The sequence below is a fragment of the Antennarius striatus genome, chromosome 24 (genome assembly GCF_040054535.1).
Source record: "Antennarius striatus isolate MH-2024 chromosome 24, ASM4005453v1, whole genome shotgun sequence".
NCBI classification, from domain to species: Eukaryota; Metazoa; Chordata; class Actinopteri; order Lophiiformes; family Antennariidae; genus Antennarius; species Antennarius striatus.
In genome coordinates this window covers 5,398,754-5,416,586 of record NC_090799.1, presented here as the reverse complement: position 1 = coordinate 5,416,586, position 17,833 = coordinate 5,398,754, and the positions used below count along the sequence as shown (strand labels likewise).

Below are 17,833 nucleotides of genomic sequence, written 5' to 3'. Positions count from 1 at the left end.
ATGTGAAGGTCTAATCTGATCCTTTGTTTCACAGATGAGCAGCTGTCCAGTCGTCGGGAACGGAGGTTTCCCCTTCTCCTCGCTGTCTAACGGGAGCGCATACTACTCACAGAACAAATAGGAATCAGCTGCTGTGACTGGCAGATGGTCCGGGATCTGGCTCCGACTGAAACGGCAGTTTAAAGGAAGCAAAAGACTCCTGTCTCTAAACACGAACGGGGACTAGACTGAAGAACAGAAAACGTGTGTGAGGAGGACGAGGAAAGCGTCTCCTCTTCTCTTTCTTTCTCTGAAGCTCTGAGACTTGGTTCCGGATGGCCGCTCATCTACAGACTGAACATGAATCTCTTCCCTGGAGCTGTTTGGATTGTCCCAAAAAGAGGATGATGGATTACTTACGCCTGGCAACACCAGCTTCAGAGCTCGCTCTGTGATGTTTCTACCTACCACCCACCTCAGCTGATGTCATCCGCCAATCATGTAACGGCGCCATCCTCTTTATCCCATTTATTGCATTAGATTTGAACCTTTTTTATGTTTGTAAGTGGACGTTTTTAGAGGGGTGGGGTTGATGATGAGGTGAGGAGGTTAACCAGCGCAGCTTCTTAGTCCTGGTCCCCTCCACACAATTTGTAAGAAAAGACAGGAGACAAAGTCCAGGCACATTTTTAGCGTGGAGCTCGACTCATTCCAGGCTGCAGGGCCTCGTCAAACCCCACTGGCCTTCCACCTTCCATCAGGAGCCTTCGTGAGACAATCTGAAACACGTGATGCTCGACAGCAGGACGTCAGCGATGGAGGACGGAGCGTCTCGCCATCAGTCCGTTACTGAACGTCCATGAATGGAGGCCATTGTGAGTCGCGACACAGGCGCCTCACTTGTTCATCTCTGGCTAAGCTCTGCAAATATTAGCAGTCCAAACCCACCGCCGCCACTGTCATGCTGATGACGCTAGAGGCTCAGCATACTGCCACAGAGACGAAGTCTCATCCACAACGCATAGCTTCATATCAGGATTCAGATAATAATTAATGGGCTATCAGACCAAGACTAGAAGCATGAGGTCATAGCTGCTGGTTCCCCTCCTCCCCTCCTGTAGAGACGTCGTCTCCAGGTAACCCTCTGCCGTCTCTGACACACAAAAACTCCCTTTGCTCTGAAATCCTCTATTTTAAACGCACAGAAGGATAAACATACCTCTTTTTGTTTTTTTGCTGTTTTGTCCTTTTGAAAATGCGTTCCTCTAAAGTTCATTTCAAGTCTTGCGGTCCCGGTGAGAGTGAGACGACGTAGACGAGCATGATGACGTCGTCTTTTAGGATGTAGTCAGTGACTTAGCTGCTTGGTAGTGTTCCTGTTATGTAATCAGTCTGAGCTTTAGTCCTTCATCCCGTTTGGTTTCTCCTGTCTGAGACGGTGCCTTCCTCAAGGTCCGGTTGCTGCCCCGCCGATTTCAGCAGAAAGCTGCCGTGGAAATCGATAGATGAGCGAAACCAAAGTTTTCTTTTTCCTTTAATTCACCAAGCCAGTTGTCGAAATGTTTGCACTATTCCTTTTAAAGCCTTTGCCAAAGTGTAGTGAAGATAAAATTCATAAATCCTGATTTGTACGCTTGCATGAAATTTTCATCCCATTGGATCATAAAGTCATTTTATTCGTGCCTTATTTGATCAGAACTTAATTAACTTTTTCTTTTTGTGTGTTTAATGTCTTTTTTTAATAGACACAGACTGAGAGTCAGAGATTTTCCTTGAAATCAGAATTGGATGAAACGTAACCTGAAAATAGTGGAGTGGACCATTCACTCATTTCTACCTTTCTGAGTTTCCGTCCTCTCCCTCTTTCTTGTTTCTGTTTTTGTGGTTAATTTATGGACGTTCTCCCTCGGACCGGAGAGCATCGACATCATCCGGTAACGAAACACCGAAGTAAAACAGTTTAAAGGCAGCTATTGTATATTTTAAATAAGGAAAAAAAGGGAAACAGACACATCTTCAAAGAGGGGTGGAAATTAAAAAGTGCGTTTTCATTGAGTTCCTTGTGATTGTCTGTTGATCTTAAAAACAACACAATTAGGCACTTAGATTGAAAACAAACCTCATCCAGTACTGAGTCATAAAATTTGATTTTTACGTCAACTCATCTGTCGCTCCAGAGGTCTCAAAGGATCACAAACTTAAAGATTTGAGTTACATACAAAACCTCCGATGTTCACACAAAGGAGGATTAACCTGCGTTCTTGTCACAACATGTAAGTGGGTTAAAGTCAACTCTGGAAAGCATCAGGTACCGGGTCATAATCCACAGATGTTGTATGACTCAATGTGCCACATGCTGGCACAATCAACTTTGTGGAGCAGAGGACTGGACATGACTCGGGTGTCCCTCCTGACGCCAGCGCCGTCTTCAGGTGTCCGTCTGTAGGTGGGGGCCGTTTGGAATCACACGCTGATGTATAATTCTTACGAAGCAACGTGTCAAATGTAGGATGTTGTGTTTCATCTACGATGTGTGGTTTTTGAGTATGTGAAAAATTCCCTCATGTTTACTAGATTAGCAGGAATTCCTGAGGTTGTTTTTTTTATTGTCAAAAAGGCCAGAATGCTTTGAAGCTCCTAAAAGTGTCAGATGGTGACAGGAGGCTGAGTTCAAGGAAAATAGAGTAGCCCAACAAATGTATCTAGACAATTCCTTCTGTTCCTCCTCCTTCTCCTCCTCCTCCTCCTTTCATTTATTATTATGCAGAAGACGTGATGCTTTAGATGGATGATGCGTTGGGGACGTCAGTAGAGTCGTGATGGTTACGGTCATGTGATGCAGGGAAACATGAGGATACTGTTGTCTGGTTGTCATGGTGATTGTTAGGTGTGCACTACAGACTGGTGTCTGTGGTAGGCAGTGTGTGGTTCCAAACAGAAGGTGTGTTTTGCTCCCGGCTGGTTCTCGTCCTCTGCTTCATCCTCATCTTCGTCTCTGTTCCCTTTATGTGTTGCATCATGGGAAAATTGTCTGGTGTTAGTTCATCAGTGCTTGCAGTTTGTTTTTTAACCACTTGCAGAACTTCAGTTTCAGGCTTATAGGACTCTTTGACAACACTGTGTAGCTTGTCAGTGCTTTAAGACAAAGGATTCCCTGAAATCTGAATTAGGCCAAAAATCTACAAATTAATGGAATCAATTTTTAGACTCAGTACAACATGAAGTTTGTTTTGTGAGGTGTTTTATTTTCAGTACCGTAACACCCTTTCTTTCATCCAAGTATAAAATACAAATATATTTCATCCTTTCTTCTTGATAAAAACAAAAAAACCTTTGTACTTGTATATCACATACTTTTATTTTTCAAACCCCAGGAGGCCCAGACTCCAAATGTGCAGTATCTTTGTGTAATTGTATATAAATATATATATTTGTCTTCTTTTTTTCATAATATATATCATCCTATAATGTGTATTTTGTTATATCGCCTTAACCTGATTCACGCTTAATTTTTGTACATTTTGTGCACAGCATAAACAAATATAATCTGTTATTATGATGGGTTGTTTTTTTTGTAACTTGTGGATTTGCCTTCAATGTTTTGCCTCTCAAATTGAGTGTTTGAGTCGATCTTTTCATGCTGACCATATTAAATATGATCTGATCAGTCTGCTTTGTGTTTTTAACCGTGATTTAATAAGTGCGATGCTCCCTAGTGGTCGCTAGATGGCACTGTGGTTTTCTTTAATGTAAAAGTGGCACGACCAGCTCATTTAGGAGCTGTATTAAATGCATTACATTTAATATTGGAGTATATATTTTTTAGGAGTATATTTCATTTTTATTTAGCTCGACAGAGATGAAATATAATGCATTTTATTACCTTTTTTATTTACTTGCAAAATAAATAGTTGCATTAAGAATGAAAGCATCATTCGCTCTAAGGAAGAGGGAGATAGATTAATTCTAATGTTTATTGAAAGCTAGCTAACATTAACCAAACACTTGGCTGTACAGTATTGAGAAAGGAGGTGTGTTAAGTGTTAATTAATCAATACATAATTAGAAAGAATAAAACGTCTTCGGGTGTTTTAAAATGTTAAAAAATTATCCGTTAAATTTAAATAAATTAACGTGTGAAACACGAGAATGTGCTGAAGAAGAAAAAGATGATGAAGAAAAATCTTTTAATAATCCACAATTATTATTTATGATTAAATACTAATTGTTGAGAAATATTCTGGAGATTACACGTATATTGAGACTACCTAAAGACTGAAGACTAACTAAATCTGAATTAAATGTCGACTACCTTTTTTTAATTTTTTTTAATTTTTTTTAATTTATTTTTTTTTTCTACGTCACCTCTGACCCACCGCGCGCGCTCAACGTTGAATCAGTGCCCGGGAAGCGCGCGAGCAGTGAAGTGGCGGAGTGAGAGGAGAGGCGACAGATAGTCCCGGCAGGGAGACAGGAGAGGACGGGGCCGGAGAACTTTCCCGGCGGTCCGCTTGAACATGTTCGGATGCGGGATCGGAAGCTGAGGCGGGATTTGACGTCATGGAGGTGATAACCGGGGACCGCGCGACGTCCATCCAGTGAAACTCCTCCGCCTTCGACATGGAGCGTCTGTTCGTATCGTAGTTCCATCCCGTCCTTTATCGGCGTTAGCTAGCATAAAGGTGCTCGTTATCAGGTTAGCTTGTCTCCCGGAAGACGACATGTGTCCCGGGACCACTGCCGGTTCCTGGCGGCCGGTTTGTACCGTCTGAAGCCTCCAGAAGTTAAACTTAATGGATTTTCTTCGACTAGACTGAATAAATCAACACTAAAAACATGTATGCTGCCAGGAAAAGAAGAAAACCGGCGCAGAAGGGGTGAGTTAATGATAGATAGTTAACTAGATGGTTAATAGTGAGTTGACTCGTTACTCACATACTTAATAAACTCTCAATAAACTAAATAATTCGGTATTTACAGGAGCTACACGGATATTTGAGAATTACATATCAAACTAATATCTAAGGGCGTTAATTTAATAAAATGAACATTGATCTAGCTTATTTATAACAACACATGTGAGAAGAATTGCTGAATTTGAGACCTGGACATGTTTCAGTATGCTTCTGTGTGAACTTTGTGGTCATAATGAGGTTGTATTCAAAGACGCATCGTACATTGCTTCCTGAAACTCCAGAACCAAACCCACCCCAACCGAAGGTGCCAAATCCAACCCGTCCAAACGCCACCGTGACCGTCTGAACTCTGAGCTGGACCGGCTGGCCAGCCTGCTGCCTTTCCCTGAAGATGTAATCGCCAGCTTGGACAAACTGTCCATCCTGAGGCTCAGCGTCAGCTTCCTACGGACCAAGAGCTTCTTCTCTGGTAGGTAGCGATTCTAATAAAGCCGGCTTGCCAAAAAAACACTAAAAACTCACCATTGAATGTTTTTCATTTGTTAAGCAACAACCTTGGGAGCTTTTGATGCTTTCAGAGTCTCATTTAAAGGTTTTGAAAAACCTAGAGTTTTTTTAAGCCTATAATTGTGCTTTGACGGGGGGAGTGTCACTGTGAGTGACCAGCCTTGCTGTCGGAGCCCTCCAGGGAAATCACTCTTCCTTTGGCTCAGCTGACTTTCCAGTCATGTGCGTATATTTTCAACCTTTTAATCATTTGAAGAGCCAATCAGAGCCTGTCCTTGTCCAGCAAAGGCTTTAACACACATCTGTGCTGGGTCACACACCCCGACCCAGCAGGGCCGACACACTTCTCTGTCACAGTGGCTGAACTGTGGACGACCCCATTTCTGCGTGATGTCTTAACACAACATTAACGTATTGTAGGTCAGCTACTTTTGCCCGTGGCCATGAGACGACCCTTGTCCCAAAGTCTCAGCCACACGGTAAAGTAGGTCTGAGGAGGCTGCTGCTCCACGGCGAGGTGGGAGGAGAAGATGAAAGCCTTAGAGTAAAAACAGCAGGATAATCCACTCACCGCCATTTTACAAAGAGAAGGGGGGGACAGACGCCCACGGTTCAACTTTTGACTCCTGCAACCTCTGAGAAACCCATCTGTGGCTGTCAAGGTCAGGTGAGAGTACAGACAGACAAACTGACAGGCAGCTCCTCAGCGACAGATGAGCACAAACAAGCATTCTTATGAAGTGAAATGATTTGAACTAAGAAGTCTTTATTTTGCTCTTAAGGACAATTAATCGCCATAAAAAAGAGGTTAAAAAAAGACGATCTGAACAAAACATGAAACGGTTCAAACGAGATTATTAACGTTTGCCCTGAAATGATAATGTTGTGGTTGCCAGGTGATCCATCACAGTCTTCATGACCAGCTGCTGATATCTTCATCACCCTCTTCCTCCTGACTCTTACTATATAATTTAATGTGCTGTTGATTCTGTTCTTGACATCCCACCACCCCCTCTGACTCTTAATTATTGATCATTGACATGCTGCCCCTGCTCTTCCTCTCTTTTGGCCGTTGATTCACTGATTGTTAATTTACTGTTAACATGTTGACAGAGTCACCTGAACGGTTTTGAAGATGTGATCTTTTATCTGTCCACAGTGACGCTCAAGACCCAGCCGTCCAATGGCGTGAACGGAAGCAGTGATCTTGTAGAAAACAGCAAAACATCAGTCGGATGCATCCCTGAGGGAGAGCTGCTGCTGCAGGTGAGGGTTGGGGGTTTGCTTGCTCCTCTGTTTCCTGGATGGATGTTTTATAAACCCAGCAGATGTATGACACGTGCTTCGCATGTTTATGTCTGGATTAATGCGTGATACAAACGCAAGCGTGCAGCTATCGTCTACCTCCTGACGAGCCCCCTGGTCCTGAGTTATTGTGACTTTTTTAGATGCGTAACGCAGAGAATCTGAACACAACAACACACAACTGTCTGTCTGAAAGCTTGTTATGGAGGCGAGCTGCTCTGCACAGCAGGACGACAGGAGAAAGGCTTGTTATCATGGCCGTGCAGCAGGAGAGTTTGGGTTCAGCAGCAGTCAGTTGGTTCTCACTAAAACACTCACAATAGAGCCATGGATTATTATTCACAGTGTGTTTATTCTGTTTCATGAACACATAGAATCAACTAAGTTTGAGTTGTCATTGTGATTTTTGAATATGTACTTTGTCTGAATGTTATATGAGAGTGACTCCTAAAACTGAAGGCTGGTTCCTCAACCTCACAATAACTCCCTGATTGATGTATTGATCCCGGAGGAATAAATGGGTCACTGCAGTGATGACGTATCAGGAACGAGTCTCTTTGAAGGGCAGCAGCTTCCTGTCATCAGCTGCTCTGTTCCATTACAGACACCAGCGCATGAATTATATAGAGCCGGTGAACACATGTATTATTGAAGGGAGGGGGTTTGGATGAAGGATGTGTGCGTCTTAAAGCGTTTAAAGTAAACCATCATTTAAAGACAAGTTGGTGAAGACGACAGGCGAGTCTTCCAGGTTCTTAAAGCGAGACAAGAAACACGTGCAGAGACCCTGTTTTCTTCTTCTGTGGTTACTGAGGGGGTTCTGTGTTGTCTGTTTGTTGTGGTCTGGCAGAGACAACAAACAGGAGTGCTCCATGTCGACCAATCTGAGCAGACAATGAAGCTACAGTAAATATTTATACACACTCTATGTGTGTGATCATTTGTGAGCAGCAATATGGTTTTATGCCAAAAAAAAGTACTACAGATGCAGTATTTGCTTTGAGGATGTTGATAGAGAAGTACAGAGAAGGCCAGAGGGAGCTGCTTTGTGTTTTTGCAGATCTGGAGAAAGCTTATGACAGGGTGCCCAGAGAGGAACTGTGGTGTTCTATGAGGAAGTCTGGAGTGGCCGAGAAGTATGTGAGAGCGGTGCAGGACATGTATGAGGACTGTAAGACAGTGGTGAGGTGTGCTGTAGGTGAGACAGAGGGGTTCAAGGTGGAGGTGGGACTGCATCAGGAATCAGGTCTGAGCCCCTTTTTGTTCGCTATGGACAGGCTGACAGATGAGGTTAGACAGGAATCACCATGGACTATGATGTTTGCAGATGACATTGTGATCTGCAGTGAGAGCAGGGAACAGGTGGAGGAGAAGCTAGAGAGGTGGAGGTTTGTCCTGGAAAGGAGAGGAATGAAGGTTAGCCGCAGTAAGACAGAGTACATGTGTGTGAATGAGAGGGACCCAAGTGGAAGAGTGAGGTTACAGGGAGAAGAGATCAAGAAGGTGGAGGATTTTAAGTACTTAGGGTCAACAGTCCAGAACAATGGAGAGTGTGTAAAAGAGGTGAAGAAGTATGTCCAGGCAGGATGGAACGGGTGGAGGAAAGTGTCAGGTGTGAATCGTGATAGAAAAGTTTCAGCCAAAATGAAAGGAAAAGTTTACAAAACTGTGGTGAGATCAGTGATGTTGTTTGGTCTAGAGACAGTGTCACTGAGGAAAAGACAGGAGACAGAGCTGGAGGTAGCAGAGATGAAGATGCTGAGGTTCTCTCTGGGAGTGACCAGGAAGGATAGGATCAGGAATGACTGCATCAGAGGGACAGCACATGTTAGAGGTTTTGGAGATAAAGTCAGAGGCCTCCTGCCAGGCAGGAGGCCTAGAGGAAGACCAAAGAGGAGTTTTATGGATGTAGTGAGAGAGGACATGAAGGTAGTTGGTGTGAGAGAAGAGGATGCAGAAGACAGAGTTAGATGGAGGCAACGGATTGGCTGTGGCGACCCCTGAAGGGAAAAGCAGAAAGGAAAGAAGAAGAAGTCCGAGTGTGTGTCTGTGTGTGTTGACAGCAGTGCTGGGTGTGGTTACTGTTAGAGCTTTCAAACATGTGCTAAAACTCTGTTTGATAGAATTCTCAACTTGACCAGATGAATAAATAGCATTGAGATGTTTGGTTAAAGAAATGTAAAGTAAACGAAAAACAGACAGCAGCAGAAGCTGGGTCATTGTGTTTTCAGATAAACACTGTAGTCCTATCATCACCATTGCCATCATCATCATCACTGGGGTGTGGCTGAAGCTGGCCGGATGTGGCTGTGAGTCCTCACAGTGTCATCACCTCCACAGTAAACCCCAAGGTTAGAGGAAGATGAGGTGACAGGAAGGGGTGATGATGGAGGTGTTAGTCATCCAGTAGTGACCTCTTTTTCCTCCGTCCTCACCATCACATCTCTGTGAGCTGACATCTTCCTCCTCCTCCCTGTCTTCCTGTGCTTGGAGAGGGGACACCTTATCTTCATTTTTTAAGATTGTTTTCATCCTAGTTTTTTTGTAAATGTTTGGTTTTCTGCTTCAAATGTACGTTGTTCGGTTGACATGCTAACACTTTGGCATTTTTATCCTAATCACCAGTTCACCAGTTTAACTTTGAGAGCAGTTAACCACCTTTACTGTTCTGTGACGCCCAGAAGCATTGAACTGATCAGCTGTCTTGTCCCTGCAGGCCCTGAATGGCTTCGTCCTGGTCGTCACCGCTGAAGGAATCATCTTCTTTTGCTCTCACACCATCCAGGATTACCTTGGCTTCCATCAGGTGAACGCTGCTGTCAACTATCACAAGACTGGTTTATCTCACCGCAGGCGTTTTGTCTTCACGCTGTTTGTGCTCTGTTTAAAAACCAAATCGACTTAAAGCGTGACCTTCAGTCAGATTTAGCATAGAGTTCCTGAATGAAGCCAACTCTGGAATAATGCACAAATTGAAAGAAGGAAAAAAGGTCAGATGCCTCATTTGTATTTTATATTTCTGTTCCATTATGTTCAGCTGGGTATGAAGCTTTCTTGAAGCTACATATTTGATATGTTAGATGATTGTTCACTCTTTGTTTACATTGTTAGCTGATAACAAGAAATTCCTCCTGAGGACAGTGTCATCCAACAGAACACACATACATAATTATTGGCCTTTAGACATAACTCACACACATCTGCCCTCTGTTTTACCTGCCATGTGATTGGTGTTATATCTGTATTACACATCAGTGAACGCATCATCCTGAATTACTTGGGTCTAAAAAAAACATTTAGAGCTGGAGGTTTAATCCCATTGGCTGAACAACGAAGCACCACTGTCTCCAGAGTAATCTTATTTTAGAGAATGTGATTATCAATTTAAGCAAAGTCTGACTGTCTGAGACTCAAACACCATCTAATCCAAAACACCAACACACACACAACTTGTCCCCCACACACACTGTCCTCACCTGGTCAGGGTGTAAACACCACCTCCCACCCCTCTTTTGCTCACCCATCTGAGGAGCATCTCTGATTGTTTGTCAAACAAACCCAAATCCCGCTGAAGCAGCTGCTCTGCACACACGAGTGTTTAGAAACAGCACAACTGAGAGCGACACACAAACATGCGGTGACGACAACAAATGTGATGTGTCTTCAAGCAGTCTCACACTTTAATGTTTTCCTGTCAGACGGACGTGATGCACCAGAGTGTGTTTGAGCTGATTCACACTGAAGACCAGCAGGAGTTCAGGAGTAACCTGCACTGGGCCCTCAACCCACCTGGGGGCCACAGGCCCCCTGTCGAGCCCACAGGTCAGTCATATGGAGGCTGTGTGTTGACGTGCAGGTGCGAGAGAAGCGTCTGGTGAATCGATGGTGCAGCGACTGGGCAACAGGAGTTGACCTTTAAGTCAAACCTCCTGAGAGGAGGTCCAAACAACACAACAGCGCACATATCAGCAGCACATGCTCACACTCTGCTGTCACTGTGCATTAGGTAAGGATCAGCAGTCAGCGGGCACACACAGGTAACAAAAAGATCATGATGGAGTTCAGCTGTTGAGGGTTTAAACACCTCTGATGAAAGAGAATAGAAATGTAGAACAGAAAAAACTGTTCTGTAGTTTCAGCTGCATCCCAGCAGAGAATTCACAAACACTAACCGTGACAACTGTGGCTGTTGCTCTGGTGATGACTCTGTTTGTCCCATCCGTGTGCTTAGGTGGAGAGCCCACCTCCGCCCTGGTGAGCTACAACCCCGACCAGCTCCCCCCTGAGAACTCCTCCTTCCTGGAGAGAGGCTTCATCTGCCGCTTCCGCTGTCTGTTGGACAACTCCTCCGGCTTCCTGGTGAGATGGAGTTCCCACAGTTCCCAGCAACTTTAGAGCAACAGCTCAGCGTCATTTAAATGAAATCTTTATTATTTTTATTAGACAGCGAGCGTTAATTTGTTTTAATCATAATATTCATGAGCACTCTCCTGGTCAGATAACGGTAGTGCAGTCAGTCCCCGTCTGGGACTCTGGTGTTCTAAGGCCTGTTGGTGGCGTGCCACTTCAGAATCCAGGAATCAGAAGCCACCATGTACTCCTGTAATCCGCCTTAAGAGAGCTTCAGGGTCGTGGGGAAAGGGCCTTAATCCTCCCTCCACCCAGAGGAGGCGATTGCAGAGGGGGGAACTTGCTTAGTCAGAGTAGGTAGCTCCAGATCGGTTGCTTCGACTAAGACAATTAGCTGCAGGAGAAAAACACGCTGTAGATCAGTGGCAGCACAAATCCCTCCTGGGAAAGCTGGGACAGGGACCCCATGAGCAAGGCACTGCCTGACCCTGAAACTGGAGGTGGAGTGAACACTGATTGAGGTCTACTCCAATATCCTCCATCTTTGTAAACACTTTTATGTTATGGTTCAGGGAGAAAACTCTTTTCTCTGAAAGCTTTCGGTCATCGTTTTGCTCAAGGACACTCCAGCAGTGCTCATGAACGGTTTGCGTGAGTAGTAAGCCAGGTCTTTGCTTCTGTCTACCAGTCACTATGGCTTTGTTTTCCATAATCCCTCCTGCTATTCAGGGCCAGATTCCTCACATCACAGCTGCAGGTCCTTAAAGCCAACAAGGCTAATTAAGCAGAGCTAACAGAGAAGGTGGGGGTCCTCACACGACATGCCAGGGGGTGAGAGGAGCAGGAGACAGGAGAAAGTTCTCCTTTTTTCACTGCGAAACCGTTGACTGCTGCCCTTCATGACACAACAGTTTAATGATCACTTGTAATTCTGCCAAAGTAGTTGTTGATGATCATCTTAGTATGTGTTGAACTCTTCATATTTATTAGTTTTTAAAACAGTGTGTTGAGTCATGTGACCTGCAGACTTCACAAAAAGAGACTCCAGTTTGTTCCCAGTGCTCTCATCGCTATGTTCACCAGCATAAATACGACTGATGATGGTAGACAGGAGGAAGAGCAACAACCACTTTAGACGACGGAAGTTGTTCTCAGAGGGAAAAAGTAAACAGATTTTGTCTTTATTTATGTGTTGCTATGAAATTTGTGCTCTCCCGTCAGGCGCTGAATATCCAGGGACGCCTCAAGTTCCTCCACGGTCAGAGCAGCCTGCAGAGCGTCATCAAGGGGAGCAACCCGTCTCAGCTGGCCTTGTTTGCCATCGCCACGCCCTTACTGCCTCCAGCTATCCTGGAAATCAGGACGAGGAACATGATCTTCAGGACCAAACACAAGCTGGACTTCACACCCATGGCCTGCGACGCCAAGTACGTTCCATCATAAGCTCTGTGTTTGTCAACAAGTGTGCTTCCATCGGTGGTCATCGTGTGTGTCTGCTGGACTTTCAGGGGTAAAATCGTTCTGGGCTACACCGAGGCGGAATTGAGAGTCCGAGGCTCAGGGTACCAGTTCATCCACGCCGCCGACATGCTCTACTGTGCTGAAAATCACATCCGCAGTAAGTTGATCTCGGAACAGTCGAATGAAAATACTGGTGGGACGTCAAAGCAAACACCAAGCCCAGCCGCTTGCATCACTTATGTGTTCATAGAGTTTCATTTATTGCTGCCATTGCGTCTGAGTTGCCCTTGAGAGCACATGCAGCTGCAGGAACAAAGGCTATCTTCAGCTTTTTAACACACTAGCCTCTGATATCGCTGCCTGTCGCCTGTGAAGATAATGGATTTTTCTGATTTGTTTTTTTAACGTCATAAAAATTTGACTCTGCAGCTTGTATTCTCTGCGGGTTCAATATTATTCAGACTGTACTGATCCCTGTCTCGTGTTTGGCTCACATGAAACAAACAAGCAGCCACTCAATGTGTGTGTGTGTGTGTGTGTGTGTGTGTGTGTGTGTGTGTGTGTGTGTGTGTGTGTGTGAGAGAGAGAGTGATGGAGGAAATCTCTGAGCGAGAGTCAAGTGTCCTACTTAGCTCGTGTACCGGATGACCCGGTTAGTCACAACCATGGAGCGTTCGATGCCACTAGACGCACACACACACACAGACACACATGGCATACATGTATTCATGCGTACCGAAACAGAAATACATGCATTAGCATGTGGAAGTGTACGACACAGTGTTTATGTGGCTGCATGCAGGCACAGATGGGACGCCACAGCCTCCATATAGACGGCATAATAATGTCTGTTGGAGCTCGACGACTAAAAAACACCTTGTTTGCAGCCACAACATGCAAACATGGGATCACCATGGCGACGTGAGGCTGTAACTTGTGTTCTGTTGTGATTCCAGTGATAAAGACGGGAGAGAGCGGCCTCACTGTCTTCAGGCTGCTCACGAAGGACAACCGGTGGAAGTGGGTCCAGGCCAACGCCCGGCTCGTCTACAAGAACGGCAAACCGGACTACATCATTGCCACTCAGAGGCCTTTGGGGTGCGCCGGGATGAAATGCCCCTTTTTGGATCGATAAAGTTGTTTGAACCGAACCAGTAATTTCTTCTCCTTATTTCTACAGAGATGAGGAGGGAGGGGAACACCTGAGAAAGAGATCGATGCACCTCCCCTTCACCTTTGCCACTGGAGAGGCGATGCTCTACCAGACGGGTCATCCTCTTCACGGCTTCCAGGATTCCCTCCAGGCAAATGGCAGCAAGTCCAAGAAGGGAAAAGTGGACAAGAGCTCCTCAAATGAGCTGCATCCCAAGTCTCTCCTGGGAGCGCTGATGAGCCAGGATGAGTCCGTGTACGTGTGCCAGCCGGACCCGGAGCCGAAGATGTCCTCCCACGGCGGCCTGCCCAACGAGCAGCGAGGAGCTGGAGGTTACGGCGGCTTTCACCTCCTGTGTGACAGGGAGACGATGAGACCCAGTAGAGCATCTAGTTATGACCCCCTCCTAGAGACTCTGGACTCCCTGTCTCTGGGCGGGGAGGAGCTGTGCACCAACAGCGAGCTCTTCAGCGCGCTGGAGAATCTGGGTCTGAACGCTGAAGACCTGGAGCTGCTGCTGCTGGACGAGAGGATGATTCAAGTCGAGCTGGATCCCAACCACGTCCCAACGCTTAGCGACCTCCTGACCAACAATGAAATCCTCTCGTACGTCCAGGACTCTCTGGAAGGGGCCACAGAAGGGGAAGAGGAAGGTGGCAGAGCCCCAAGCATGACCCAGGATTTGCAGCCGAGCCTCACGCCGACTGGTCCTCCTGCCTGTCCCAGCAGCAGGCAGCCCATCATCCAGCTGTCCCAGCAGATGCAACACCACGTCCTCACAGGGGAGCCGGTCACAGGGCCAATCCTGAACGGTCATTGGGTGGCAGAGAACGAGCATCAGCCCTCCAGCCATGCCCATCAGCAGCCACATCCCGTCCTCAGAGCCTCACAGGTTAACGCTGAACACAAACAGCTGAGCTCACAACCAGAACCGGGTCAAGAGCAGCACCAGTACTCCCTCCAGCTCCAGTCCCATCAGGCCAGCAGCCAGAACCCTTTAGTCCCGGGCCTCTCTTTGACCACTAATGGACCTTACGTCCAAAACGGACACACAGCCTTCCTCCAGAACATGGAAGTCGGCCTCACGGGTTACAGCATCACTCCAGACTACCAGGGCTACCAGCAGCAGATGTTCCCACCATCCTATCTGACCCAGTGTCCCGGTGACGGCTCTGCACTGGAGCTGGAGCAGCTCCTGGGACTGTCCCAGCAGCACCACAGCCTGCCACCATTAGAGACCTTCGGCAGGTTCAGCCCCAGCTCACCAGACAAGGTAAGAGGCTGGAAAAAACCCCCACATCTTTAAGAAGCGAATAAGAATCTCATTGGGCCTGTGAGAGCGAGGTTGGAGCAGATGGTACGTTGAGTTAAATTAAAGAGGACAGCAGTTGATGTAGATTTAATTTTCCTTCAGCATCTTTCATACAGCACAGAGGTCAGAGGTGACGTCCTATTTTTTATAAATACATTTCTTCTTCTGTCCATGAGAAGATGAGTAATGCTTTCCTCTGTCATCCTGACAATGCCTCCCCTCGGACGTCCGGTCTCACGTCAGCCCTGATCTCCCTCTGGTCCGTCCCAACGTCTCCAAAACTGTTCTCCCAAACTGTTTGTTCTGTGGACTCAAGTCCTGATTCCATCCTGCCGACTGGCCTCAAGTATCAGTGAACGTCAACAGACCAACGCTACAGAATCCAAAGCCCTTCAACGTGGCCTGCTCTCTTTCACTGTCAGGAAAGTGGATTTTTTTCCGAGTCAGCAAACAGAGGCCCGGGGCTGGCATGAGCTCAGTGTAAACTGTGATGATGCGACCAGACATGCCATGTAAATAAGACGAGGGGGGATGAGAGTGGAGTCGACTAGAATCCAGCAGTAGAGTCTGAATCCTAGGAGGTTCTTTATTCAGCATCAAAGATGCAGGAAGTAACCTTTACTTCCTGGACAAGATGTTTCCTTCTGTTGTTAAACAGCATCAGCTTTTATGAGCCGAGACAGAAGGACTGATTCAGAACATCGTTTAAAATGTCAGCAGAATATTAATCAGCTGAAGCTGTTCTGCATAGAACGTTCCGGACAGTCACTGCAGATCCCAGCAACAGTTCTGATCGATGACAAGCTTTTCCGGGACTGTTGTGATGTCAAAACAGCGAGGGGCAGGGCAACATGGGTACAGCAGGATGTCCAAGAAACTGGTTTCACATCTGATTTAAATCAGAAGTGTGTATAGGTTCCCTGCTGTTAAACCTCGACAGAATCGTGTCCTGGTGCGGCGGGGCGTCAGACGTGAGATGTCAGCAGTTTGACCCGGTTTTTTACCTTCACTGAGGAGATTATGTTTGTCTGCGGTTGGTCAGGATTAACTACTACTACAAAACTCGCAGGCAGATTTACATGGAGCAGGAAGGACGGGGGAGGGGTCAGTTTTTGTTTTTTTCTTTTTCGACATTGATAGATGGTTTTCAACGTTATGCATAATTATGTAAAAACTCAAGTAATAAAGATTTGGACCAGGGCTTAGCAAAGTTTGTACTTGAGAACATCTGGGTGACGTTTAATCTTCATGTTCCACAGCGTTGTGTTGTTTCATGCATGCAGAGCGACACTGGTGTGAAAAACACTGACAAAAAAAACTGACAGAATGTGAGTTGATGGAATGACATATGAGAGGGTAGGAGAGCAAAGAAAAGAGGCACACAGAGAACAATTAGAGTCCTGAGCAGAACAAGGTCGAGATGGGACAGGGAGACCGCCCGACCCGGGCAGGCATCCATCCGCCCCCTCTCCTCGGCCTCCTCTGTTATTCTTCAGGGTCAGTGACGGTCGCTGAAAGAAAAATACTGGCAGGCCGGCCAGTCGAGCATGAGTAACGCTGACCTACAATTTGACTGGCATCATTACCTGATGCTGTGAACGCAGGACGGAGCGGGGGATGGAGAATGGGGGGGGGGGGGCAGACTGTTCTCCACTCAGATAGAAGGGCGCTCTGCTCTGATTGGTCCATGTGAATGAAATAAACTATTTTAAGGTACAGCAGGAGGGGAATGAGATATCTTAAATGATGAAAAGCTGGTTACCCCGTGGGCGGGGCTCCTCTCTGATCTGTGTGACCTATGACCTCCCTGCTGTGTGTTCCAGCTGGAGAACGGTCGCCTCCTCAGCGCCACCAATGCAGCGTTCATCACTTCCTGTTTGATACCCAATGGGAATGCAGTGGCTCCAGAGGACGTGCCCTTATCCTGCCCTGATGGACTTCCTGCCCGGCAGGACCCCCAGAAGTCTGGCTTCCTCGTCTGACAGAGGAAGAGGAGGGGGAGAAAGGACGTCATAACAGGTTCTATGGATTCAGAACATCAACAAGAAAAGTGGAATGGAGGGAACTGATTGGTTTGTCACTGCGTACAATCGTGTTTTTAAATTGGTTCCAGTTTGCAGACAGTCTCAGATTGATTCCTGCTCCTGAGCCAGAACTCCTCACATCTGTCTGGGAGGTGATGAGGGGGAGGAGGAGACGATGCTGGAATAAGACTCAGTCCACATGGGAGGTTCTAGAGCTGACCTGAAGAGGTTCAAACCCTCCAAACATCCATTCATCCTACAAGATGATCCTAATGGTCTCATCTACAGCTGCTTGTTCATCTTGGGGGTTACAAGTCAGCTGGAACCAGTCTGCAGGGTACTCCCCGGATAAGACGCCGGCTCATCTCAGGGCCACGTGAAAGACAAACACACACACACTCACACCTACAGACAGTTTGGTGTAACCAGTTCACCTCAGCTGCATGTTGCTGGAGAGAACATTCAAACTCCACACAGGAAGGACTCGAACCCAGAACCCTCTGGCGGCGAGGTGACAGCCTCACACTACTCTCCAAACATCTGTTCTTCTATTACATCATGTAAATTCTGTTATCACTATTGATAGAGCACAAATACCAAGCAGGTATTTATTGGCCTGGTATTGATCAAATGAACTGATCTATCAGGCCAGCATGAGGTTAGAGTCGATCAATGGAGTGCTAAGTGTGTTGTTGATGGTTGTAACGGATGAACAAGTGGCAGTTATATAGTTGTTGTTGTTAATCTCATTGAACGTCCTGATTGGCCTGAAACCAGCAACTGCCTGTAGCGTCTGGAACGTTCTGGTCTTTGGCGTTGTCACGAC

At 46.3% G+C, this 17,833-nt stretch overlaps 2 protein-coding genes across 2 annotated transcripts in view; both read left to right on the top strand.

The window, feature by feature from the left end:
• LOC137591203 (aryl hydrocarbon receptor-like) overlaps nt 1–3,649 on the top strand; it is a 45,732-nt gene extending 42,083 nt beyond the window's left edge. Inside the window, exon 11 of the mRNA XM_068309044.1 lies at nt 35–3,649. Coding sequence (XP_068165145.1) covers nt 35–121 — 87 coding nt within the window. The 3' untranslated portion in view covers nt 122–3,649. The remainder of the gene's footprint in view (nt 1–34) is intronic.
• Nucleotides 3,650–4,136: 487 nt separating this feature from the next.
• On the top strand, nt 4,137–16,985 carry LOC137591375 (aryl hydrocarbon receptor-like). The gene is made up of 11 exons (XM_068309322.1): nt 4,137–4,856; nt 5,177–5,364; nt 6,562–6,668; nt 9,424–9,513; nt 10,406–10,529; nt 10,939–11,066; nt 12,279–12,484; nt 12,566–12,675; nt 13,475–13,616; nt 13,699–14,944; nt 16,807–16,985. The coding sequence occupies exons 1-11, from the start codon at nt 4,816–4,818 to the stop codon at nt 16,963–16,965; spliced, it is 2,541 nt and encodes an 846-aa protein (XP_068165423.1). The 5' UTR covers nt 4,137–4,815; the 3' UTR covers nt 16,966–16,985.
• The last annotated feature ends 848 nt before the right edge of the window (nt 16,986–17,833 follow it).